Source organism: Gallinula chloropus (assembly GCF_964237585.1).
Source record: "Gallinula chloropus genome assembly, chromosome: 4".
Taxonomy (NCBI): domain Eukaryota; kingdom Metazoa; phylum Chordata; class Aves; order Gruiformes; family Rallidae; genus Gallinula; species Gallinula chloropus.
Window position 1 is genome coordinate 75,919,263 of NC_140088.1, and position 27,396 is coordinate 75,946,658.

Below are 27,396 nucleotides of genomic sequence, written 5' to 3' on the forward strand. Positions count from 1 at the left end.
TGAAATGTCTCTAAGAGGCAAAAATACTTGTCAAGCAAAAGCGTTGGTATGGATGCAAATCTTTACGAGCAGAAAGATCTTCATTAAACTATGTAACACAATGTTTAATTAAAATTAAGACTCTACTAATAGAGACACTGCCACCTTTTTTCCACCACCTTTTTACTGGTGGTGGAAAGCATACCAAGTGAGCTTTACAGATCAGCCAATATGCTTTTTGGCATCTATTGATGTAGCCATGTATTTTAATCCACAAGAATGTCACAAACACTGAGTTTTCTAATATTTCTCGGAAATAGAATTTTACTTACTATTCACAAATAACCTGTCCTGTATAAATTAATGCTACAATTAATATATAGCACCCATTTCTAAATCAAGCAACCTGTAAGTAGAAAACTGAACAAAAACAGGAGGTTATTTGGAGTAATAGTTGCAAACAGCTGTACAGGGGACTCTCGCCTAAACATTGATTCAGCACAGAAAAGGCACCTTTAATAATCTGAATGGGATCTGATAGTACTTTTTTTTTGTTTTACTCTTATGTTAGTTGAACAACACCATCTTTTGGCTTCCAGAGAGACAAGAGACAAATATGTTCCTCTAGTATCTACAGTATGACAGTCTCCCCAACACATTCTTCCCTGAATTTTTGTGTTGACAAGCGTTTCATTCCTTCTATTGATCCAAAGCACACATTAAAATGGCTTGCAGAGGAGGAATTGCTCTACTTTGTTCATCACTTGCTATTCCATACGGTCAAAACCCTGGTGACTTTAAATTACAGAGAAAAAGGGCAAATTACAACTTCACACAAGATGTGGCAGATTCCTGTCACACCCAGGTTTCCCATACGATTTGGTCTCAGTAATCCTCCTTCAGTGAAGATGCCAAAACTCTCATGCTGCCCTGATGCAGCCAACAATCTGAGAAAGGTTCCCCTTGCAATGTGCCACTTCTGAGCAGCTATTGTCAATGCCATTGATGCCCCACCTTGTGATTACCTACTACAGAGTCATCAGGTCTGGCATGGGAAGGATCCACACATGTCCTGAATGCACACATTTACATGTGGAGAAAGGGCACTGGTGGACAAAATCACAGCAAACAGTCTCTGCACGAAAACACTATTCTCCCTCGAGCCCCATGGGAATTGCCCCCAGGGCTGTGATCTCAAGGTGGCATTTCTCTCTTGACAAGCTGAAAGAACAGTCTTCATCAAAGAATTACATAATCAGGCAAAGAATGATTAAAAGATTATTTTCTCACTGCATTTGCATGTCAATCAATCCTCTGTATCTAAGTGCAGATCTAAACACACAAACAGGTAATCAACTTTTTCATCACAGGAAAGACTTTTTGAGTGTCACTGTTTCTTGTTTCAGAAAACAGAATCTACTTCACACCTCAACTGAGGTAAAGTATTTTATTCAGTTTGTTGCAGTGTCCTGGGTTTGGCTAGGATAAAATTTCACCAGAAGTTGGGATTGAACACATTCATGACCCAAACTAACAAACGGGGGTATGCCATACCATATGGCTTCATGCTTAGTTTAAAAGGGGACTAGTCAGGGAGGGGAGAGATGACTCCGGGATGTGCAGCTTGGGGACGGTCTGGTTTTGTTACAGGTCTGAGCTGTCCAGTCTGAGCTGCACAGTTCAGTGAGAAACTATTCTGTATCACCAGTTTTGCATATTTTGTTATAAGTCCTGTTGTAATTTCCCTCTCCCTGTGCTGTCCCAGTAAACTGTCCTTATCCCAACCCACAAGGTTTGCCTTTCTGCCCATTCTCCTCCCCATGCTGCCATGAAGGTGGAAGGTTGAGTGAGCAGCCGCGTGGTGCTCAGCTGCCAGCTGGGGCTGAACCCCAACACTGAGAAATCACGAGAGACAAAATTGCAGGAATGGCAGAGGCTCTGGCCATGGAACTCTGCTCCCCCTGCCCTCCTGAAATTCTCATTTGACTATCACCAATACAGGTGGCAGATGTACACAACATGGCGGGGTGTGTGTGTGTGTGTGTAACTAGCTGATCTTTAAGGTCCCATCCAACCCTAACCACTCCATGATTCTATGACAACATTGAAATACCATTATTGCAACTTCATTCTTGGCCTGAATAGGTATGTGCTTTTATTTTAGGACAACAGAGAATGGGAATTATTCCAACAATCCTCACACACTGCAAGGTTCTGGGTGGATTCAGGATGAGGGGTGGAGGGTATGGGAAGCTGCCCTCTTTCCTCTGGTGAACTTCCCAGCAGCATTTCTGCATTGGGGAAGGGATCAGAACTTTCACCACTATTCCTCACCATTTCTGCCTGTTAGCCTACCAAAGTGCAAACTAACTCCATTTTACTGTGTAAGAGCAACTTCGGAGGCAACTTTGAGACTATATACAAAAAGCAGGAAAGAAGAGGCTCAGTTTTGAGTTCTCCCTAAGTGCCACAAAATACCTGCGAGTAAACCACACATTTTATGATTTTCATGACCAAAGTCACAAATTCCTGACCATATTACTATGGATGTCATAGAGGCAATTAAGCAATCACCCAGCTATACAATCAGACAATCTTGCTGTCAGCAGCAATCAAAGGGATCAATTACATCTGTAACAAAAAGGATCAGCAGAAGCATATGGATCAGTGACATCAATTCATTCCAAGCTACTCACAGGAAAGTAAAGGCAGAAGAAGAGACCGCTCTCTACATCAAACCAATATATAAACCTTAAAAACACCAGAAGGTATTTGCACTGAGACAAAGCAAAAGCACAGTGCTGGCAAGGCAGGTGGTTAGGAGAACAGAAACCTCTGACACTTGCCCCAAGGGTGCCTAAGAGCTCTAACACAATATTAGAATGCCAAAGAGAACAGAGAACACCACATGTAATATTACATTTTGTGAAACCTACTAGGTCAGTGACAGCAAAGATCAGAGAGGAGACTGGGCAAGAATTTGCCCTGAAGCCAAATTTTAGCACAATTGCCTGCTTTACCACTACCGTGTCCTAAGCACCACTCTAGTTTAATCTCCATAAAATCAGTATGGGCTGCCAAATATTCTGATGTCTGTAAATGAGTAATTTATAACGATTAAAATTAATGATGATAGCACGTATTTGCATATAGTATAAGCGAAAAAGGCATGAGCAAAAACAGAGGAGTTCTGATGTGACAATCTAACAAACCCAGAAGAAATCATTCCTCCCCTCGCTGTATAATTCCTTTGTCTGCAGTATTGCTGGACACATTGACAAAGCACTCTAGGATCTCAACCAGAGGATCAACTCTACCCCAGCCAACAACCTGAAGGTTTTCCTTGGAAATGACCCTTTTCCCCAACTGGTGTTTCCTCCCACCATTGTCATGTAATCAAGGCACTTTGTAAATGTTTCAACATCATAGTTAAAGCTCTTGTGGCGTAGAGCAGGACGCCTTCCCTTCAAGCGCAGACAGAGATACAGTTATTCAGGATAAATTCTCTTTTGGAAAATATGAAAAATTCATTCTCTCCCCAGAGCCAAGCTGGAGCAGTCAGGAGTATTCGCATCTTTCTGCTATTAACTCAATTAAGCACGCAATAAGGATTGCTGGGCAAAATGCAGCGTGTATTTGCGTGCATGTAAAACGCAGGCGTGAGGAGTCTTAAAATGCCCTTGTAAATACAGCAAAAAGAGACCAATAAAATATTTTGTAATGACTATTTATGTATGTGTAACAACTCATTATTTCAATTCTCCGCATCAGGGATTTCTTGTTTCTTTCCTCTACCCCTTAAATAAATCTAAATAAATTATACATTTAAAAACAGTCTATGCATCTATAACAACAGAAACAAATTTCATTTAACATCCAGCTGTCAAAGCCAGCCCTTCTGTCACTCTTTATTCAAGTCTGGTTTACATAATTCATGTCATCTTAATTATTTCCTTCTCTTTCTGGGTAGGATAGCACTTAAGGATGAGCCACTTGCAGCACAATCATCTCCTTTGGAGATGATACTACTGCATGACATGATCGCTCACCAAAAACCCCAAACCAAACTACTGATGTTTTAAGGTCTCCAGGTGGGGAATTACGTATACATAGAACCTATCACAATAGGACATCACTTGATCCACACACTACAGTAATAAAAATAGCAGTATATATGCATAAAACTGTGTTTTAATGCAGATATACTGTGCTATTAATAGTTCCCTTTTTTCTTCTTTTACTCCTTCACAAACAGATGCTGACAGAGTTTATTGGAAGCAGAGGAAGAGAGCATTAGCTCAAACCAGACTGAAATACTTAATTTTCTTCAAAGCGCCCAAAACAAAAAAATTCTTAAGCCTCAGCCAAGGTCCTTCCCATCCTCCCCTACTCCGTGCAATTAGTCAATTAGTGGATATTACAAACAGAGCTTTAAACACATGTATACTAAAATATGTCTAAAGCAATACAGGCATCACTCTCAAAATATCTTATCCCATTTGCACAGGATAAATAAATTGTTTTAAGCGGTCTAATCTATTAATGCCTGGAGAGGCCTTAATTTTGGCCACTAAATTTCAAGAAGCTGCGTTCATCAATTCAATATAGTTAAAAGCCATAAATCAACTTCCTTCCTGTACATGACTAATGAATTTACTACATGATGAAAAAAGCCAATGCCTTGAATCAAGGTTTCATTCTGAAACGTTCTTCATTCTCCCTATTGCCCAGCACATTTCTCTTCCTTCTCTGACCTCTGTGTTGCCCCCTGAAATCTGCAGTGAGGGACCTTCAAAAGTAACAGCCTGGATCCTACAAACGTTTACTCATAAGGATGATCACTGTGACTCAGGAAGTGGTCTCACTTGAGCTGAGCCACTAATCCGTAAGAGTACTTCAAATTACCCCAGATCCTGTAGAACCAGGCTCTTGATGCTTCAAAACACCATTTGAAATGTCATTGACCGTGGTCAATGCTTCTTAGGGTATAAACTGCTCTGGTTTTGCTCCTGTACTTTCCATCCTGCTCTGCCGCTTGGTTATTCAGAGCCTCAGCAAAGCATGACTGCTTCCTCACAGCTGAGCTGAAGTGGCAGAAGAGCCTCTGTGTTCAGGGCTTTTGCCCTCTCAGAGCACAGCCCAAGGCCAGGAGTTTGAACACAGATTGATCTGCTACTGCTGGCAGAACCACACGCACCACTCTGTAAAGTCAGGGGCCCCACCTCATGATGAGCTGGAGAGATCAAAGGGATTGAACGCAGCCACAGAACAAAAGCATCGTGAAATACTAATTTAATTCCATACCAGCTGACCATGCAACCTCAAAGAAATCCTCCTCTTCTCCATTATGACATTTACTTCACCAAGACACAGCTTGCCTGTGCAGTGCCAAAGCTGAGTGTGAAGATAGCCTTCCTGTTATAACTGGCTTCCCATTACAACGCTGATCATAGGAAGTGACTGAAAAGAGGAACCGCCCTCCCTGGTGGTGCTACCCCACAGAAGCGTGGGTGGGGTAGCCACGCAAAGGCGGCATCGAACACCACAGACCCTCAGCACTGGCAAATCAGGGCATTCCGACTGCAGAGAGCAAAGTGCAGCTCTCCCAGAGCAGCTCAGGACCTAGGCTTCCCCACAGCCCAATAAGCATTGTCCTTGTAACCATGTACCAAAAAATAAAGGATTACTTAGAAATAAGCAACAACATCATAGGTTTCACAGTTACAGAGAAAACACAGCAAGTTCTTGGGAGCAAAAGACTCTGAGAAGCTCCTAGTAAGAAAGAAAAAAAAAAAAAATCCAGTGGATGTGAAGCTAGAAGAAAACAGAAAGCATTAAAGCAAGAGTTACAGCTTTCCCCACTGCCTAATAATGAGATGATAAGATGATGATAATAAAGCGAAAAGCTTGGATAAGATAGAAAAATTTAAGCAGTTGGAAGTCAAAGGCTAAATTCTAGGGCATATTATGGAGCCAGCTCCCTTGGACCCCATTTGCCTACCACAGTCTTATGCACCACGGGCAAAAGTGGAATATATGGTCACAGTGTGAGTTCATTGATTAGAAGTCATAAAAGTTTGGAGGTGCCGAGCTGAAAGTCACGACACCTGTGTGGGATATTAAGACAGTGATTTTTCAGCATTATGAGTGGTGGAGTAGCACAGGCTTAATAGATATGCAGGGCACTGCAACTTTCTTGCTTGGTTTGCAGTTTTAAAGAAAAACCAATAACCAACAAGTACACATATCACAAACCAATCTGGATTTGCTACCATGCTGCAACACCTTTGGGGGCTTCTGGATATTGATACTGGGTTTAACTCTCTGAAGAGACAGAGTTGCTTCTGCTTTCCTTCATGATTTTAAGTCATTTCTACTCTTCATGCACATTGAAGGCAAGAATTGAGAAGTTTCCTCTTTACATGTATGCAGTCAGCATAGATGTATAAACAAACATGCCAAATGTTGCACATTAAAGAAATGCATATATTAAAAACATCACACTGTATACAATCTTTTTTAGCAATAGCCATCTGGAAGAGGATAAAAAGCACAGAAAAATATACATAGTGTAACCAAACTGGATTTTGTACACTTCTGCTAACATACACAAAGAAAATTTACCAGCTACGCTTTGCCCTGCAAGCAAATTAACTATCACTGCAATAGCTTTATCCATACAGACACACCTAGGCTAAAACACTGACGGCAACCAACTTCAGCGCAAGACCATCTTGCTTTTCAATATATTTTTAACAGCTGTGGGAGACAGGACAGGCGCACTTTTATCACAGTGACAAAGGATGTACCCTTGAAAATGTCAGTCTCTCAAAATCTTTTCTTTTCCTGCATGTTTAAAACATTTTTGGATCATTTTGTTCTAGTTAAGGCCTCCTCTGGGCCAGGTCTGGGCAATAAACAGCCGACAATGGTTCCTGTTGCAGCAAAGGGATTTCAGAATTACCCAATATTTACCCCAGGGCCTCATACTCATAACTGAGCACTCCAGCCATTCCTACTGCCAATGCTAAACATGTCTTTAAATTAGCATCGCAGCCACTGTGGCTTTGTTTCTCTTCTTCTTCTAGCTGAGCAACACTGAAGTGTGACCAAAGCCCTATCTGTCCTACAGATTCTCCTTCCTGTAACACCCTTAATAAAATTTGTGATATTGAAAAAAGTGTTGGGTTCTTGATTTCACATTCCTCTTCCACAACTGCCTTATTCCTGCTGAAACAGTATAACGAAATTATGCATGGAAACTCTGCTGAGTTTTGTGGGTTTTGGTTTTTTTTTAAATAATTTTCCTCTTCATGGAAGAAGAAAAAATGCCTGACATGCTCAGAATTCAAATCAGAATTCGAAGGGCCCTGATTCCATATACATGTTATCAATATGGTACACATTTGAAAATCACACTGTACTTGCCAAACTTGAGGGTGTCCCCCTGGGAGGAAGAGGATTAAGACGTAACCTTGGGTCAAAAGAGGTTACACAATCAGGATTTCCCATACCAACACTGAGGAAATTAAATTCATGGTGGAGATGCTCAGCTGCTGAAACGCAAGGAAAAACTGGAAGAAACTAACATGATTAAAAAACATGAATTAATTATTCTACGTAGAAGAGTCCCAAAACACAGATTTGGCAGGAACACTCCTAAAACTCACTTATTTATTCATTCATTTTTGTGGCCATGCTCTACTTTGTGAATTATTCTTGGTAATTCAAGGAGACATGCCAGGAAGTACCCAGTTCCCGTGTATTTTTAAGACATATTCTAGAGACTCAAAAATGAAGGGTTTTGAACTATGTATCTCTTTCTATGGGTGTGTATTTGTGTAAGTCTCCAAAGAAGACAGCTGAAAAAGGGAATATTTGTTTTTCATCTCTTAATTATGTTCCCCCCACACCTCCTTTAGTGCATAAATTTGGCAGCTAAAGGTTTCTGCTCTCACTGAAGGGTGAGACAACAGAGCTTCTCGGAGCCCCAATTTTTGGCATCATCTCACTCCTACTTTATGCTTGAGGCTACTTCCCCTCTGACTGATTCTTAATTTGAATAAGCTTTCACTGAAGGCTGTATCAGAACTGCAGCAAGTTAATCTTATTAAACCACATGAGTTTAAAAATTTAGAGCTTGGTGTCAGGCAGGCTGTTTCCAAATTGGTATGCTTAAGATCCAAATTAGAGGATGAGCAAAATATTAAAAGGGACTAGAGCCCCTTAAGACTCAGCTTTCTTTTTCAAATCAAAACTCTGGACATTGGGAACGCAGGAGTCATGCCAATTCAGTGGGAGTGAGGTTCCTGGCTGCAATGGGGTGCTTTTAAGTGTTTTAAACCTTTTAAATTTAAGCTACGGAGGAAGGTTGTTAAGACAAAGAAATTTACTTCGTCTGTTGTCAAAACTAGCACAAAAAAAACATGGGTCCTCCTGAAGGATACTTTAGTTCTAGATGGTTTCTACTCCTGCCCAATGTTAAATGACAACTTTAGAGGAGATGCAGTGTCAACTGACACTGAACCTGTAAGCTAACACAATGCTTATAAAAGAAAACCTCCATCCTCTTCCTCGCCATTCACTCTTATTAGAGTACTTTTGGGTTTTAAATAATTGACAAGTGTTTACAACTCCAGTTTCACTTCAGCCACCTCTGGGCATAGAAGACTGCAGTCACTAGAAAGAGGAGCAGTGACGACTAGGATGTGACACATCCTAGCCAACATGCTCATGAGCATCATTTGCAGCAAAGCAGCTTCTTAAGATGCCCTTCAATCTTCTTGACTTGCAGCCGCTTGGTGAGCTGACACACCAGATGCTTTTGCCACCTAGATGCCATCCAGGCCATGAAAACAAAGTTTGCAGAGATGTCCTGGAATGCTTCTACCTCTGAGCCAGCTTCAGACAATCCCTGTCCTGTGCACCACATTCCACAAGCACTAAAGTGTTTTCTGGATCGAAGCCCAACATGACAAGCATTAGCCTCTGTTGTTTGGAGCCTGGCTTTAACTCTTTACATCTAGCTACAAGTGCAACTCATCAACTGAAATTGATTTTCCAGAGTTCAGTCTAATCCACTGCATTGAAGGTGACCTATTTTCTTTGTGTGCATGTATAGTTAAGGGATTTGTGGGGGTTTTTTTTGGTTTTTTTTTTTTTTTTTTAAGGTGTCTTGGAAATTACATGCCTGTGTTCAGCTGCCAGAAACCTTGTCAGTACTTCAAAAGGGTGGCAAGGAACACTTCTGACACAGGCAGAATCCTAAGATTTCTCCCTTGCTCCCCCAAATATAAAGTGAAAATTACTCATGTGCCTTTATACAGGTAATTCTGTTATGCATGAGAAAAATCACTTGAGGTACCAGCTCAAGCATACCTCCAGTCTACCAACATCCCTGCGGAGAGCACAGGGCTCTGATATCTATGACTCAGACCCCAGACACAAGCAACAGCCACTGTATTTTTTCCAGAATTAACCTTGGTCCCTCCAACCTGATGGCTGCTTTTATATTTTACACTGCATGTTTGCTAGTCCTAGCGCTGAGGACCAAACTGTACTTTCCATCAGTGCTAGCTGGGCACCACTGTAATCAGTTAAGTGAAACAATCTGTTCCAATGACCAAGAGAGCTAATAATTTATCTGGAACAGAACAGCCGTTCTGGGAAGGACATAATTACACTTGTGTGGTTTGTAACACTCTTGAGTCAAATGGGACATTCCACGTAATTCAAAGCCACTTGGGGAAAGGAAGAGAGGAAGCAGGCTTTCCAAAGAGAAATGGCCTCAGACTCTCAAATTGATCACAAAACATTTTTTCCTCTCTCCTCTGTCCTTTTGGTTTTACTTAAAGTAAATAAATGAATATATTCTTAAGTATGAGTAGGCTTCACATGGTGGTGGGGGGGGAAGTGCAAATCATAATAAAAAATAACATAAAATCTTGCCTCTATCTAGGTAGATGATGCAGCCTGAATTGGAACGTTGTACAGCTCATCTTATCTCAAACACGGTAACACAGAATGACAAGAACCTTCACACACTCGTAAGTGAAACCCAAAAGAACTCTCACAAGAAATATATGAAAGATCATAACTGCCTCCCCTGGAGAGCAGCTAAGTTAGAAGCAATATGACAAATGCATGCAAGATAATGAACAGAAATGGAAAAGGTAGCTTTGGATGCCTCTGTCTTCACAGTTTGAGGAGAGATAGCAATGAAATTATAAACCTGACAAAAAGCAATCATTTTTCACACAATAAGCTATTATCTTGCTGGATTTAAAGCTTCTGGAAGTCGTCATGACCATGGACTTGATGAGATTCAGAAAGCATTTGGCCATTTATATGGGCAGCAATTAATGCTAACAAAAAAAATGTAGAAAGTATATTAAAAATCTTGGGCATTGGGGTGAAAACCATATCTAAGTATGAGGGATGATGATGAAAAGAGGTATGAGGTGTGACAGACCCTGCCCACTAAGGAATGCTGTGCCCTGGCCTGAGGTGAGCGGGATAGGGCACAGGGACAGACCAGCGACTGCACAGGGAAACTGTATGCCCACTCAGGCCTTTTTTCATCTGGCCAGCTCCCTTCTTCCTTTGCATTAGTTCTATAGCTTTCTATGGTTCTCTTGGCCATAACTCCACCTGCCACTCCTCACCGCATCTCTGCAATAAAGTTCTTCCTTCTTTGTCACCGGTCCTACTCGGTAAAACAGGGTGTGATATACTGCCTGCTACCCGCCGCAACGCTCAGTAACGGACTGAACGCTGAGGCCGTAACTCAGTCTAGAGGCTCTAATACTGCCCGGGAACTACTCGCTGTCTCCCAGTTTACGATGTCAGCAGGACTCCAGCTGAATTATGGCTTCTACTGTATATAACCGACACCAATGTATTATCTTATGCATAATGCATAGAAGATGTCTCTAATCATAAATTCCATATCCTGCCCTTCCTTTACATCACAGATGTGGTCTGACATCTCTTATGCACTCTGCTTACTGATACATAAAATCCTTCTCCTGAATCATAATGGCAGCAAAACCTTTCCTTGGGTCACTGCTTCCAATAAAAGCCATTCATTCCCTCTTTTCCCCAAAGAGGTTGAAATAAACTTTAGTTCATCCCACCAACAAAACTCAAACTTACAGTTAAGGACCATGTTGAACTGATGATCCAGGATCCTGCATCAATACGCTTTTTTGACACTGGCAAGTTAATGATTTGTGCCTAACACCCACCTTTTGCCTGTTTGCATTTGGTATCAGCACAGCAACCACACAAAATGCAAAGCTACACTGTGGAGGCCAAACTGCAAGCATCTGCAGAGAGTGTTTCCAGCCCTGCAGAGAAGCACAGAAATCTCAGGCATATATTGAGGGTGTGGTATGAGCCAGCGCTGGTTTTGTACATCTTGGAATGGAATATGGCTCCAAAGATTCCACAAATGATGCAGTCAAAAACGTGCTGAATGAAAGCTTTGAAATATCCTGAAGAATAGACAATCCCCTGTGTATAAACCCAATTTTGACCTCAGGCTCAGACTAACTGAGCTCTTTTGTACAAGAAGAAAGAAAAAAGCAGTAGAAACTGATATAGATGTATTACTTCAAAGCCATCCTACCTCATAGCCCTTTAGCCATTATTTCTAGCCAGAAGACTAACTGGAGAAGGAACGTGCACATATTTTTCTACTCAAACCAAATTAATTCTTTGTTGTCTTAAGACAGTATAAGTCCATTTAGCCTGAATAAATCTTATATGCTATATTTGGTTGCTCTAAGCCAATTTAAGCCTTGAGACAAAAAGACCAAGCAGCTGAAAACCAGGCTCTGTGATGGCCTTGTAAGGCTGTCATTCAGGTGGACTGAAGATGTAGGAAGACTGAACAGAAACATCTTTGATGTTTGTCACTTCAGCAGTTTAGGCAATGAGCAGAAGGTGTCATGGACAGGATGCAGATGCCTGGCTTTAAACTTTGCTCTTTGGTTATCTAAGATAACACTTTCCATGGTGCAAAACCTGTTTCAGCAAAAGCAGAGAACAGTACCCAAGAGCTGCATCTTCCCTGATTGCCCTCCTTGCAGTTACAGTAAGGCTTTCTACGTGCTTGTACTCACTTTCTGCGACGCAGTAATAAATGGAGTACACATTTCAACTGGTGCACAGCACTATCAACAACATCTCCATCTTTGCTCAACACTTCCTCCCTGGCTACAAATTAGTAGCTGTTCTCAACAAGCTCAGAAAAAAACCAAAACCCAGCAGATGACAGGAGCATGTTTCATATAGGCCTTCTCCCACTGGCAAAAGCTGCATGCGGCAGGCTGCCAAGGGCTGGCCAGTCCCTTCCCTCTGACAGTTTGGAGCTCGCCACTTTCACACTAGCAAAGTAATGGATGAAGTAATAAACCTGGATTTTCTCTGCATGGTTTTCAGCACATCATGTGCTTCTGAGGCCACTTCAAGACATGATTTATCCAAGAGATTACCCCATGTCTTCTCTTTGTCAGTAAAGGCCAGTGAAGGGGAAAGAACTGAAGTTAAACAAAACAAAACATCTGGCAAACCAACACGGTCATAGAAAAGAGTAATGATGAATTCCTCCAGCTTTCTCCAAGCTTGCACGCTTCGAGGAGGACATTCCCTTTGGCCATGGAGGCCTCCAGCTGCACAGTGCTTCCTCAGCTCAAGTCTGGATTTTCTCAAATGATAGTGCATTGGAGCTGTATGCTAACAGCAACCAAAAACTGGCAGCCACAGCACAATGCAACTGTATTTATTTAATTATTAGTGGGGTGTTTTATAGCTGGCCATGGCTACCAATTGGTACCTGGGGAAGCCTAAGGCATTATTTTTGATCTACAGAGCCTTCCATGGTTTGGAACCTAATTACCTTCAGAAACTACTGCCTTCTCCTCATCTGTTACCATGGCAGCTGCAATCAGCTGAGATGCCTGGGCTGACAAGCCCTGATTTACTAGAGTACCAGGGCAATTCCAGGGGGCTGTCGCTTTCAGAATTTACTCCTCTGCTTAGGTCTGACAGCGTTTTCAGGAAAGGAAGAGGTAGGATAAATTAAGACTGTACAGGCTGGGTAGTAGCAACCTTTATTAGAGTGATTCAACAGCTCAGTGCACACTGCTCCACCAGCATTTCCCGGTTTGGGCTTTTTTTTTTTTTTTTGCTATTTTTTCTCCCCTTAGTAACAGTATATGTGCCCTTGGCCCAGGGTCAAGCTGTAGATGAGATTAGTAGACTTTGCTTCATTTTAAAATATCTTTCTGCATGGTGAGAAAATACATTGTTTAGCCACGTGATGAGGCTTATTTTCTAGCCTTTAAAATCAGAATCCAAGGAACAGAAGCTTCAATATTATCTGTTCATTTATACTGGTTACAGGAACTTCTGTTTAACTGAAACATTAGTATTTTTCCATATTGATACTTTTCACGTGGTGATCCCAAAGCGCCAGACTTAAGCTTCCCAGAAAGAGAAAAGCCCAGCATCCCATTGCAACATCTCAGTCCTTGAGAAACGCGCTTCTCATGCCATCTGTGTGATAACAAATTTAGAAAAATGAGTAGTATCTTGGCAGCCTTTGCAAAATGTACTCAGAATGCAGAGGAAGGCGGAGGGGTTCCTACCAAATGGGGCATTCAGTATCCAAGTCAGAGGTGATGACAACGTCTAAGCAGGGGACTGTTTTCTGAGAAATATGCCATTAACTTTGTAGCACAACGGTGCTGCAATTCAGCTGAAGTCCGCTCATTCAGTCCAACTGACAGCCTTGTCATTACAGAACCTCCAGGTCTGCAGCTTTCCAGGTTCTGAGCATCCTCCCCACAGCAACAGGACAAGCTACTTAATATGAAAGACTGCATGAGAATATCCAAAAATTGCTATGATCAAAACCAGTGGCCACTTCATGAATGATTAACATGAATTATCCTATCTGTAAAATACAGACAACCCTGCCTCTCGATTTCCCAGTGCAAAAGCAGATCACTGGCACTTGAGAAGTGTCTCAACAATCACAGGCACTGATAGCATCAATAACAGCACACCACAAGATGCAGTGTTATTACAATAATAATGGCACTCGTTCCGGACACCTGCATTTTTCAGGTCATCAACCAAAAACATTAACAAAACACAGCCTCTTCTCACCCACCCTGTGCAAAGTGCCTGTAGCAATCCTTCCAACTAACAGGAGAGCAGTGAGTGCCCCTCCTCATGTAAAAGGATCAGGCCCTCTGATGAAGCTAAATGAAACATCAAGCAGCTGCCAACAGTCTTACACTCTTAATTGCTTTTTTTGCTTTTTTTTTCCCTTTGTTTTTTTTTTTTTTTAACTCTACAACTTGACCCACAGGCTTTGTCAATGCTGCCAACACTTAAGCCACAGGGACAAACCACACAGATTAGAGACGAACCTTAAGGAAAATAGCTCAGCCAAGCAACTGCAGCCTGGCAGGGCATCTGGTACCTCCCAGTGGTGCCTCCTGCAGAGCTACCAGAAATCCTCTTATCTGCTCAGCCAGTGGAGACTAGAGGAGCTTCAGTGACAACCTGCCAAGCCCTGACCTGCACTGCACCAGGGTGTTTTGCCGGAGGCAGACAGCACCATGGCCAGCTGTAGCAGAGCAGAGGGCACACGTCCAGCTGCACTGTAAAGGCTACAGCCTACAGGTCCTTCACTGGAGGAGCTTCAGTTTCTCTGTCCTGGGAGCAGCTGGAAGCTCTGGGCATGAAGTGTCTTGCCTGTGTGACACAAAATGGGTCCAGTGCTCCCTTTGCGTGAGAACTGAAGAAAGAGTGGAGCAGGTATCAGCCCTCACCTCAGAAGCCAGAAGTGGCAACAGTAGCACACGAGAGCTCTGCAAGGCTCTACTGTGGCAAAAGGCAGAAACTGACCCCTTTGCATACTAACTTGAGTTGCTGAGATATGAGCACTCCCCAGCAAGAGCATTCCACATTTGTTACCTTCATATTATGAAAAGGCAGAAGGAATTTTGCTTTGATTTTGGGAACAGCTGCTGAGAGCTGTGAACATTTCTCCCCTGGCTCCTCTGTTATGCCTGCTGGTTTTGTCTTATTATTCCATCCTTCCTTCCTTTCCTCCAGCTTAAGAGTAGCAGACAATGGTTGGGGTAGACAAGGAACCCTTTACTCCTGGACAGCAAAAGGAAAGCCTTGAACTTGCCTTTAAGGCAAAAAATACAATTTTTCTGTGTACGTGTACCTACACAGCCAGCTTTGCTACTGGGACTTCCCCCCCATTTTAACATTGAAGGTTAAAGCCCACAGGAAAGAATAAGCAGCTCAGTAAAACACACTGTTTGAAATGACAAAGTTAAACACAAAGGTGGTATCAACCATGCACAGTTCTGTGAACACGCACGCAAAACCTGATCCACCCATCTTCTTCCTTCCATTGGTTTCAACTCGTAAAGTGCATGGGCAGGTCTGCACCACACAAACCGCTTAAGCGTGTGCCGCTCTGTTTGTCTGAACCAAGGAGGTGGCAACTAAATGTTTAACTCCCTTTCCCACACTGCAGCCTTAAATTTGGGTGGCATTTTTACGAGGTGACTAGCTCCACTGACTTGTAGTGAAACCACCAGGACACAAAAAAGTAACACACAGATTTTTGTCTTTCTGAGCTGGCCATTTCTTGGTGGGTAAGATCCACAGGAAATTCAAGACAGTGCAATTAAAACTCTTTTCTTTTTCTTTAGGGTGATTTTTAATAGACTAAACAGCACTGTTAACACTAGAAAAACAAAGGCAACTCTTGTGGGAATAGGAGACTGCTTTTCCCTATTGTTCACAGAGAACTCTGGCTGTTTGAATGGATGATATGTTAATTTTGTGGCACAGTTGCTCAAGGGAGGACATAGCGAAGTCTCCCATGGTACAGTGCACACAGTTTACAATGGGCATGGTTAGAATTTAATTGTTTGTTACAGTCCTCAAAAAGACATTTCTCCAAAGCAAACACGCTAGGAAATACATTTTTCTCTAATCATATCAGAAAAACTTCAGTCCATAAAGCACACTCTGAGCTTTTATGGGCAGCTGCTGCTTGAATGCTTGAAGAAAGAGCTGGCAAGTTAAAAAACAAAATAGGCCACAGAGATTTAATTTCCTATAAAATAGCTCCCTACAAGCTGTTTAAACGTTCTTTACTTAGAGCAATACTCTGAAGATTTTAGAGATTTTCAGGGCAACACTTGCAGTAAGAACTCCTTGTGTTCCCTCTGCTCAGGGGGCTCCACAAACACACCACCAGATTTATGCCTTTCCCTTTCAAAATAACCCCATGTACTCATCTGAAAAATTAATTTATATAAACACACAGAAGAAAGGAACATGCTAGCCCTTTTTTAATTTTGTTTTTTTTTATTATTTGGGTGGGGAGGAAGGTGCACTTGGAGAGCAATTGCTAATATCTAACATAAATCTGCTCACTTGCAGCCTTAGCTCACATACTAACAACATCTGCCTCACACACATTTCTTCCCACCTTTCCCTCTTCCCCTTCCCCACAGCCATGCCTCATGTCTCTAAGTTGGCAGTACAGTGCTGCTGATTAAGAACTGCCAGCAGTTAGACAACTTGTTACAAAACCTACAAGGGGCCCGGCCGTGTATTTGTGAATGCAGTAATTAATCAATGCATAATAAGTGCACACAACATGCATGATTTTTATTTCCATATGGAGACAGCTCCGATTACCATGTGGCTTACACTGCCATGAGAATCTTTAGTTCCCAATAGCTGCTTCCCACCCCGCAGCATTAGCAAAGACAAGCTCATTGTATTAAAGCCTGCATTCATCTGCAAAACCACCCAAACACTGCTGAACTGATTAATTCTGCAGGTAGAAGCTTGCAGAAGAAAACGGCATAGTTAGTGCCGCAACTACAAGACTGTCACGATTTTCCTTTTCAGCTACTTTTTTCAGAGGCTCTGCTATAAAGGGTTCTCAGAGCTGTGAGCTGGCAGACTGGTTTGCATCTTAAGAATATATTTCATTTTAACGGTTTTATTTTTAAATTGTTTCAACTCTTTGAATTAATGGAGATGAAAAAAGAAATGAGACTGACATAAAAATGCAAAGCGGAGTGTTTTCCCTCTTTTTAACCCGCCTTTTAGCTAGAACCAGGTTATATTTATTTTCAAGAAACTCAACAGCACCCAATTAATAACAGGATTGTACATTTCTTCATGGAAATTTATTATCAAAAGGCTTAAGTGGAAAGAGCCAGCACCCTTTCCTGAGCCTCCCTGCTGATAAACGGCATCAGGCAAGGCCCCAGTGGAGACTTTCTTTTCCCTTGCAAGAAATTTCCCGCTCAGCACCATTTTCTGCCCAAATGGGAAGAGAGAGATGCTTTGCCCCAGAGATGCGCTTCACTGCTAGCTCTGCTAAGCTGCCTGAGTCTGCCTTGACGGTGTCTAAAGCTGAGTAAACAACCTGAGTTTTCATCCCAGTGCCACGGCCATAGAACAAGATTATGTGCCCTCCCTGACCAAGGGCTGATGTTTATTGCAGACTTGCTACACATGGAGACTGACCAGAAGATTGCAGAGCTCTGCATTTAGCTTGGAAGGCAGTGTCTGGAGAATGGTACTATGTATATACAAAAATATTAATACTTTGTACTCTGTAATGGCCCACAAAGGGGATGACATGGTTTTATTCTGCCAATATGCTGAGGATTAAGGGTTTCTGCTTGAAGCCACTAACAACCTGAACAGGAGAATTACAGTAATTCCACTAAAACCATGCCGAATCCAAGGGACCAGCTGATGGCACGTTGTTACTCTTTCTGCTTGTCTTGAAAGCGTAACTGGGATAATCCTACAAACAGGACTTCAACCAGCTATACAAGGAGGTTCAACTTAAAGAATGGGCTTATAGGAGCCATATGCAGTGACGATGACATTTTTCACAAGGCCCTTCAGCATTTTGAGATCCAAATCCCTGATGTGGAGCAATTATAAAGGGAGCTGAAAAATAGCTGTTAGCATCTCAAATACAGATGAAACCCACACTTTCTTTTCTGTTACTCACACAACTCCATTTTTAGTGCAAAGTGTTTCACAGCAAACAATAGCATGATACTCCCTTAAAATCTCACACTGCTTTAACCATTAGGTCACCATGCAAACACTGTTGTCATGACTTCAATTAGCAACACTTTTCCTATGTCAATACCATTATTAATACCCTGAAATACTAATTTCTGTTACTATTTAATTAACAGCCAAATGTGCTGAATTACTCATGTGTAGTTATTAGGAGAAATGTACTGAATGCAATTACATGTCAAGAGCTGTGACTTACAGATCCTTCCCGCAACACCTCTTGTGACAGAAAATACCCTGAAAAATTCAGCAACAGTTGAAGGGTTTTTGTAAGCACAGTATCTCTAGGCTGGAATGAACTGTTAGGCCGTGGATCTACAATACAGGAGTATGTCTACATGGTGTATATCTCAATTACCATTTTGGATGGAGTAGCCACACTTAACATCAATAGCAATTAAACAGGAATTTAGCAAGTCCTCTGTAAAACCAAGGCGAATATGAGTCCTTGACTGGGAGTTCAGATCCACCCTAAAACTAAGCCTGGCAACATGACAAATGATGGAGACTTTCTTTGTATTTTGAAAAATGTAAATGTTATTCTGAACACAAAATATTAAGGAGATTGTTGACCATCTGTTTCAACACAGCACAAAACCCAGTGAATGTGCATTTGAGAATGTTCATTAAGAGCCTTGATATTTAGGTATTTCAAAGGTAAAATTCGGTTGGAGTGAGTAAAAAGATGACTTAGTAGTAATACTTACAGCAAATGTAATTTATATTGCGTGATGCTAGCCCAACTCTAAACCCACAGTTTAGCAATGATAGCTCTAATTCTGTGCACATACATACAAAGTACCTGCATTTTCTCATGCAAACACACACACAAACTAGTGTGTACACATCGGATTAAAAAAACAACAGTCAGCAAACAATGAATATTGAATACTATACCTTTGAGTCATAATCTTATAGGCATCTGGCAGATAACAGCGGATATTCTCCATCTGAGCAGGATCAGAGTCACAGATTTTATCATCAGTTCTCCCGTAGTTGGCACTTTCGATCATGATAACATCTGTTCCCGGGCAGCGAAGCTCTATGGGGTAACTCTCACAGGACAGCTCCCTTCGGACCACAGCCATGGGGACCGGGGCACGGCTGAAAGCTGAAAGGATTAACACAGAAACACAGAAAACATTTACTTTCCACACCGAGGCTAGGATTAGAAGTGGAACGACATTTAGCAGCAGGTTTTATGCATATGCTGTACTGAGATAATTTTGGTGCCATCGAGATATGGTCTGCAGAAACTGGGCTGGATCCCTGGCTTGCTGGCTTCCCAGAGAAATCACTTCTCCACTCAGTGACTTGATTTTCTCTCATCTTAAAAATAAGCTAATGATCCCTTTTACACCAAGCCTCAGAAATCCCCTATTGAAAGAGGTAAATGGCAACCACGGCATTGTTATTACTTCTACTTACAAGGTGAAAAGCTAGCTGGCTTTGATATTTAAAATTACAGTCCTGTGTTGCACCTGATCAACTGGGGGAAATGTTGTGACAAGAAACAGTCCAAGTACCAGGATCCCACCTGCTCAGTGACATTGTATCTGTCCTACTACAGATGCAATAACATCTGCATTGCTCCCGGTTCTTTTATTTGGTCCTAAGAAAACATGTGTCTAATTGTTTTTTTTCTGTAACCTGCAGCATGCCAGGGGATGGCCTGCGGGTTCTGGCAGCCATCCCAAAGTTTGGGCCCTGCAGTTATATCTTCCATGGGAAGGCCAATATATGGGACACTGGGTGATAAAAATTCAGTCTCAGCTTTGCGTTGGATCTGCCTGGATGTTCAGTACCGGCACATTCTCGCAAAGTTTATTTAAAGAGCTCTCAGAAATCTTACCTGTTTTAAAAGAAATCCAGGCTACAGTTTGCAAAAGAAAAAAGAAACACACTTTGAGATGCCTTGAAAACAAAGCCCTGAAGTATTAGTAAATAAGCTCACATGACAACAAGCAATAATATTTCCCATCTTTACAGCCTCTTTGATCCAAACATCCTCAACAGCTTAACAAACGTGAATGTATTAATTCCCCAAATATCCATATGAAGTAGCTACGTGTTGTCATATGTGATGATAAAATCTGTTCTCTCAGTCACAGAAGGGTTACGTAGCTTCCAGACTATCTCACAGGAAATCCACAGGGAAACTGGGAACCAAATACTTGTTTTCCAGCCGAGTGCAGCATCCACAAGCTGAAACAAAAGCCAACCCTTTCCCTTCCTTATTCCATGAGGATGAAAACTCACCCACACCAAAAAGGTATCCAGCTGAAGGGATGATGGGCCTTTCTAGCTCCATTTTATACTGCTCCCAACCACAAAACAACATATAAACTAAGCTCGTATCTATGTGATGGTCACAAGGACTCAGGGAAGGTTTAACCCTCTAACAAATACAAGGCCCACCTGACATGGAGCATCTTTCAACAACCCACCTTCCCCCAGGCCCCATTGTAAGAACACCAAAATACCCTCGCCAAACCCCAAAATCTCTTCTAATGCACTGTTGCCTTGTCTCATAAAACCTCAAAATTTGCTTAAGGAAATAACAGTGTACTGATGGTTCCTGGTATACCCCTTAACTGTATCAAGGCTGCTATGTCTGTCAGGCAGCAACCCAAGACATAACTCTAACTTCTGTGAAGCCTTCTATTATTGTCAAGTTGTCTCATCTAGATTGTATTATTGGACAGATAAACATTCCCATTTCTGTAAATTGCAGAGATTACTCCAGTATCAGATTCTTACTTATGTGCCAGAGTTGCAGACTGATTGCCAAACACGCATTTTTTTCTTGAATAAGTACAGCTTTGGTGTTTGGATAATGAAAGAGACTGGAGAAAGTTTTGCCCTGAGCTCATATTGCACCATACGTTTGTGCAATGTGTTAAATTCATATTAAAATCAAGTCTCAGAGACTCAGTGTAATGGCTCCTATGAGTGGAGTGTTGGGATGGAAAGACACAGGGTTGTTAGGAAGGACAGGCAGGGCACACAAGGCTGCTATGTCAATGACCAGCTGAAGTGCAAGGACCTCTGCCTGGGGATGGATGAGGACTGAGAGCTTATGGGTCAGGAGTAAAGGAAGCACAGAGACAGGGGACTTTATAGCAGGGGTCTGCTATAGGCCACCCAACCAGGGAGACTGAGCAGATGAGGCCCTCCATAGAGAAGTAGGAACAGCCTCAGATTCACAAGCCTGGGTCCTCAGAGGGGACTTCAGTCACTCCAGTATATTGGAGCAACAACACAGCAGGGCACAAGCAACCCAGGAAACTATGGAAATGCATTGAGGATAATTTCCTCTTCCAAGTGACAGAGAAGTCAATGAGCAGAGGTGCCATGCTGGAGTGTGTCCTCACCAACAAGGAGTGGGTGGTGGGGAACAGGAGGCTCAAGGGCAGCCTTGGTTACAGTGACCATGAAATGGCAGAGTTCAGGATTGTCAGGGCAGCGAGGAGAGTGCACAGCAAGCTCACTGCCCTGGACTTCAGGGGAGAAGGCTTTCGCCTCCTCACGGATTTCCTTGGTAGACTACCACCGGGCAAAACCCTGGAGGAAAGAAGGGATGAAGAAAGCTGTCTAGTATTTAGGAATCACTTCCTCCAAGCTCAGGAGTGATGCAACCCAACAGAGACAGTCTGGCAAAAACACCTGAAGGCCTGAATGGAGGAGCACAGAGCTCCTGAACAAACTCACACACAAAAAGGAAGCCAGAGAGAGAGTTGGGCTTGTTCAGCATGAAGAGAAGGCTTCAGGGAGAATTTATTGCAGCCTTCCAGCACCTCAAGTGGCCTACAGGAAAGCTGGGGAAGGACTGTTTACAAGGGCATGTAGTGATAGGACAAGGGACAACGGCTTTAAACTGAAGGGAGATTTAGATTTGGCATTACGCTTTATGGCAACAGAGGGAGAGTTTATATTTGCCTGAATTACCTTTAGGACCCACATGCCCAGCGCTGACCAGAAAATTTCTGATGGCAGGCTGTTGATTTCAGAAAGTATCTGCAGTGAGCTCTCTTTTAGACCCTCTTCTGTAGCAAACCTGAGCAGATTGGTGGCACAGCAGGCAGAAGGTTTCTAGCAGCTTTTGGCAGAATGCTGAGGCCAAGTGCCCTCCCTCCTCCTGCCCTACACTTAGAGGGCTTCTCTTAACTACCAAGAAAATGACAAAATTAGGTCTACTGTTAATATTTGCTGTTTGGGGCTATGGTTTGGTCAGTTCTTGGACTCAATACTTGGGCAATTTAGATTCTTTTCTCTGGGAAGCTACTGTAGGCTATGGAAATAGAAAGACAGTTGCTTACACTACTTTACTTTTTACAGTTCCCATTATAGAAAATAAAACTCAAACCTCTGACCCACATGCTTCAGCAAGCATATTTTTGCTGTTAATTCCTATGATTTATTTTTTTTTTCCCCAGGAATATTCCATATTGTCAAGGAAAGCAGACATTAAACACGATAGTTGAGGAAAACCCTGCTTAAAACCGCAGAAATTAACTGTTTGGACATTAAGTCATACGAACCTCTTGTATTTGTCAAACCCTAATCCCATATGTATGCAACTAAACTTAACTATCACGTTTTGCTGAAAATAAGACGTTGGGAACAGCAACCAGCAACACGTTTTTTTAAAAAAGTAGTTTATCTGAGTGCAAAGGCAGCGTCCTAATCTCACAGCAACTCTATCAACAACAATGATGCATTACTTCAGGCTTCTGGTGGAGGATTTCAGTAAATGTGAAAATAAAGAGGCTTAGTAAAAGCTGTTAAACATGTTTCTGTACCAGGTGTGAGAACATATTTCTTGTACCTTAAGCATCTCCTTTACATGAGACTTAATGGCAGTGGTCTACTAAAATTGCATGAATGTCGGTCCCCGGTAGCCTGTCAAAAACCCCAAACCAAACCCTAAACACCCCTCCCCAAAAACAACAGCTCACATTCTGCTTCCCATTAAATAACCTCTGAACACATGTAAACATTTCTAGATGTGGTTTTCTCTTTCCTGGAATTCACCTTTTTGTTTCTCAAATAATCACCAGACTGGCTGCCATCTGAAGGGCAGCTTTAGCTTACAGACACCTCTCTGGTATCACGGAGCCAGCATTTATTTCCTGGATATCCAGCATAAAAGAAACGTACCACCCTGTGCAAACCATGGTAATAGCTGAACACTGTAGTACAGTATAATAGGAGAAAGCCATGACACACGTTTTCCATCCTGCCATCCTCCACCAAAGCTGTCGCTCTGCATGGTTGTTTTTTCTACCCTGATATCTGCAATAAATTCTCCAAAAGGAGATTAGAGGTTGGCTGTTTATCTCCTTGTAAGCACATTTCTTGATGTTAGCGTCCCTATACGATAATCTTCCTTAAACGTTGGGTTTTTTTACTTGGTTTCCTGTGAGGAGCAAAGATTTTTTTGCTTTTTTGCTCTGAAATAAGATACATCAAAGCCCATCTATGAAATACACAGCACAGTTATATTAATTCATTAATACACTTCTCTCTCCTTTGAGAAGCTCCCTATCTTCGCAGTGTCTCGCTGAGCTCCTTACTTAATCTCCAAAATAAATTACCTAATTGCTGGCATGAAGTCAAGAGAGGCTGATGTCTACTCACTACTTTGGAAAACAGGTGTCTTTTTCCAGGATACTATGTGCAGACAGCCATCTAAATACAGATGGCAGAACTGAAAGACTTTGAAAAAACACTTTCTTTAACATTTAAACTTGTGCCAACTTGAGTTTTCTAAGTGCAGCCATTTGGTGGAAAATCATCCTCCTGAGCTTCTGCAGGGCAAAGCAAGATCAGAGGACCAAACGGCAACAGATAATGACAGGATTTTATCTGGACGATTTAGAACTTCTTTGTCTCTGCTAATTTCAGGAGCTGGAAAATTAAGTAAGTCATCAAAATCTTGTGCTTTTTCTCCCCCTTGCTTTTGACCTCAGAACATAATTGCCTCTTGTCATGCCTGCAGGGCATGGGCTTGTAGTTATCACTGTGTGCTTAATCAAATACTGAAATAGCCTTTAAATTATGTGTCTTCTTGGCTGCCAGAGACTTGTTGAGCTCTGTTACATTTAGAGGCATGATGGTAGTAGATGTACTTTTAAAAGCGAAGTGTGGGATGATGCTTTTAATTAGGGTTTATATGCAACTTTCCCAGCAAAATGATGTTCTGGCTCAGAATTTTCATAGTCAAGTTTCAGTGCATATTTAAGGGAGGTGAAACAAAAACTGGAAGTGTAGAGATAATGATTTCCACAAGCTTTGCACATGATTTGGTCTGCCCCGCTAAATACCTGACTTACTGTTCCCAAAGGCAAACACAACATGCTGGAGGAAGAGGTTTCCTACTAATTTGGAAGACGGTTTCTGTGCTTGTAATTTCACAGTTCTTAATATTCCCACAGTTCACCTTGGCTCTACGGGGGAAAACAATATCAGAAGGTAATAATAAAAAATTCCCCCCGTTCCCCTGTTCTGAAGCCTACTCAGGTTTGGGTTCGTGCTGAAATGCCTTTCAGTCATTGAATTCCGTCACTCCCTGAAGAGAGGTACATACTGAACTGCTTTTCTAAAGCAGGACCCCACTTTTCCCTAGTGAGATATAAAGCCTTATTAGTGCATTCATTTTCAGGGTGCAAACATAGCCCAGCACTACTTTTCTGTCTGTTTTCCTTAATCCTAATTATACCTGGCCTCTGATTTCAACAGTATTAGTAGGAAACAAAAATTCAGGTTAGATAATGACAACAAACATTTCTCCAATATATGATACCTCCATTCCCCAAAATTTTCATTGCTCATAAATATCAATTTAGTTCTGACAAGGTTAAAAAAACTGGTTGGTCCAGACTTCTCTGAAAACTTGTGACTGGTACACAAATGTGGAAATACTATTTTCTCCCCCCAGGTTTCTCTACAGACAAGAAAATGAACAGCAAAGAACTCCGCATCTTTTCTAACAGGGCAGGGTGGAAAAGCCTCTCATACTTTCAGCCTTCAGAAGGGTTAAAGGTGCATCCTACAGACAATTGCTGGTGCCAAGACATCGCAGCAAACACTTGTAACATCCATATCCAGCTCCTTTGGGGAGGAAATGAGAACTGAAGGCAGACAGCATGGCCAAAAGCTGGAGTCATCAGCAGTGTGAGGCTGGAGCTGGACAATGCTGGTCTCCACTCCTGTCTCTCCTCTCTGGGCCTCAGCTGAATACTGTCTTGTATACAAAAATGGGAAAATTATTTTATCTCCTCCATTAAGCAGTCCAAAAACTGCTAGCTAAAGGAAGAAGCAAGCTAGATATAATCCTCAGAAGGTGAAGAACATGGCTACAGCCTGGGTTTGCTCACATGAATCAAACAGCTTGGGGAGAGATATGAGTTTCTTATTTTACAGAAAACATATGCAAAAAATAAATAACGTGACTTTCCTTTGGGCATGTTCACCAGAAACAGTGATTCCCCTTACCCAGAAAGCAGCCAGCTATGAACAGACTTCACAAACTAGAAACCTATCTCATACAGTGAGATGAAGGATAAAAAAAAAAAAAAAAAAAAAAAAGAGAAGCACAATGCTGTGCAACACCCCAGCTGTGGCAACCAAAAAAAAAAAAAAACCAACCTAAAAAAACCCTTCTCTGTGCATTTTATGTGGAGGTTGAGGACAGCTAAACTATCTTATGGTTCCATACATTGCTTAATCTACTGCCATTTTAGCACTGAAGTGACACTCTGGGGATTTGCTCCCAGGTTATGTGAGTGAAAATACACTAGATATTCAGCAGCATGTTTATATCTGACACCCATGATGCAGAAGAGATACAGCAGAAAGGTATAGTAAACATGGGGGGACGGTTCTGTAGGGCCTGCCGAACCCACACATAGACATCACATTTTCCAAGGTGACACAGCAAAAGATGGAAACAGGAATACAATAGAAAGCCCAGCCAAGTCCCAAATGGCACATCTCTGAAGCAAGCCTCTTCCCCAAGCATCAACCTCATGGAAAGTACCTTTTATTTCCATGACAGATCTTCTTCCACATTTCTAGACACCTTAGAGATCAGATCCTTTGAAAAGAGCAAAGCAGAAACAAATGGCCCTTTTCATCACCCGTTGAATGCCCAGAAAGCCCAGGGACAGCAGCGTTGAGGATTAAGCTCCAGACATCTACATCCTGGGGCACTTCTGCTCACGCTTCATACAAGTGATACTCCTTATCTTCTTGCCATGCTCAGCTGGTAAATATAATTCTCTCCCTTCACTCTTCAAAACCCCAGCTCAAGGTATGAAGAAGCTTTTCTTACTACTAAAAAGTATTATACTCACTTAGACCCTTTTAGATTAGCTCTTCTATACGGGTAGAGAGGAAAGAAATTCACAGATAATGGGCCAAGGACCAGGAAGAGGAAAGTATGGTGAACTGGATGCGTTTGTACATGAGGATGGGTGTTCATGAGGGAAATGGATCATTGCGAGGCCCTGTGAGAAAGAGATGAAGTGATAAAACAGCAAGACCACAGAAAAGCGATGGTAGCTATGAAGAAAGGAGTTTGACAATTGGAAACAACTGAAGACCTGTAAAGGGAGACAGGCAAGACGGCACAGAGGCCCAGGGAGATGTGGCATTGCACTGAACTAGACCTGTGGGGAACACAGTGCAACAGCAGTACTGTGCTGTCTTTCTGTTTCTCCATTCCAATCTTCTGGGACTCCTGGACTGCTGCATCATTACTGAGTGATGGGAAATACTCTTAGAATTGCAACAAATGTTTCTTTTGACAAGTCCTCATCTTTATAAATCCCCCACTTACAGACCTCTGCAGCTAGAATTTACACTGGAACATAAGGCAAGGCATCACCAAGGGTCACCCTGGATGCTGCTAAAGAGGCAGTGGTGTGGGGTAACCCAACCTACAAGGTCACCGTTGCTGAAGGGAAAATGGGCCCTGCTCCCCCACCCCGGCCAAGCCCTCTTATCTCCAACAACAGTTACGCTGTCGGATCTGCATCCATTTTGTGATGGACCCCTTCATGAGGCAGGTCAAGGCAGTACTCTCCCAAGAAACTAAACCAGTGGGAGGGGGTGTGCTGTGGGGGTAAAAGAAATGAGAGGTTTCTGCTGAGCTGGTAGAGTTGAATCAGCCTAGAAAAGGTCAGCTAAGGTCATAAAAAGGAAGCAAAAGATTTTTAGAAGGAAGGAAAGGAGGTTGAATTTAATGTGCTT

General features: G+C 42.1%; 1 protein-coding gene across 13 annotated transcripts in view; it reads right to left on the minus strand.

The window, feature by feature from the left end:
* ADGRL3 (adhesion G protein-coupled receptor L3) overlaps nucleotides 1–27,396 on the minus strand; it is a gene marked incomplete at both ends in the record, with an annotated part of 318,582 nt that overhangs the window by 243,038 nt on the left and 48,148 nt on the right. For 12 of the 13 annotated variants that reach the window (XM_084263405.1, XM_084263406.1, XM_084263403.1 and 9 more), the window contains one exon: nucleotides 19,039–19,252. In XM_084263405.1, coding sequence (XP_084119531.1) covers nucleotides 19,039–19,252 — 214 coding nt within the window. Of the gene's footprint in view, nucleotides 1–19,038; nucleotides 19,253–27,396 lie in introns of those variants that run through there. The other variant, XM_084263397.1, reaches the window with a different exon arrangement.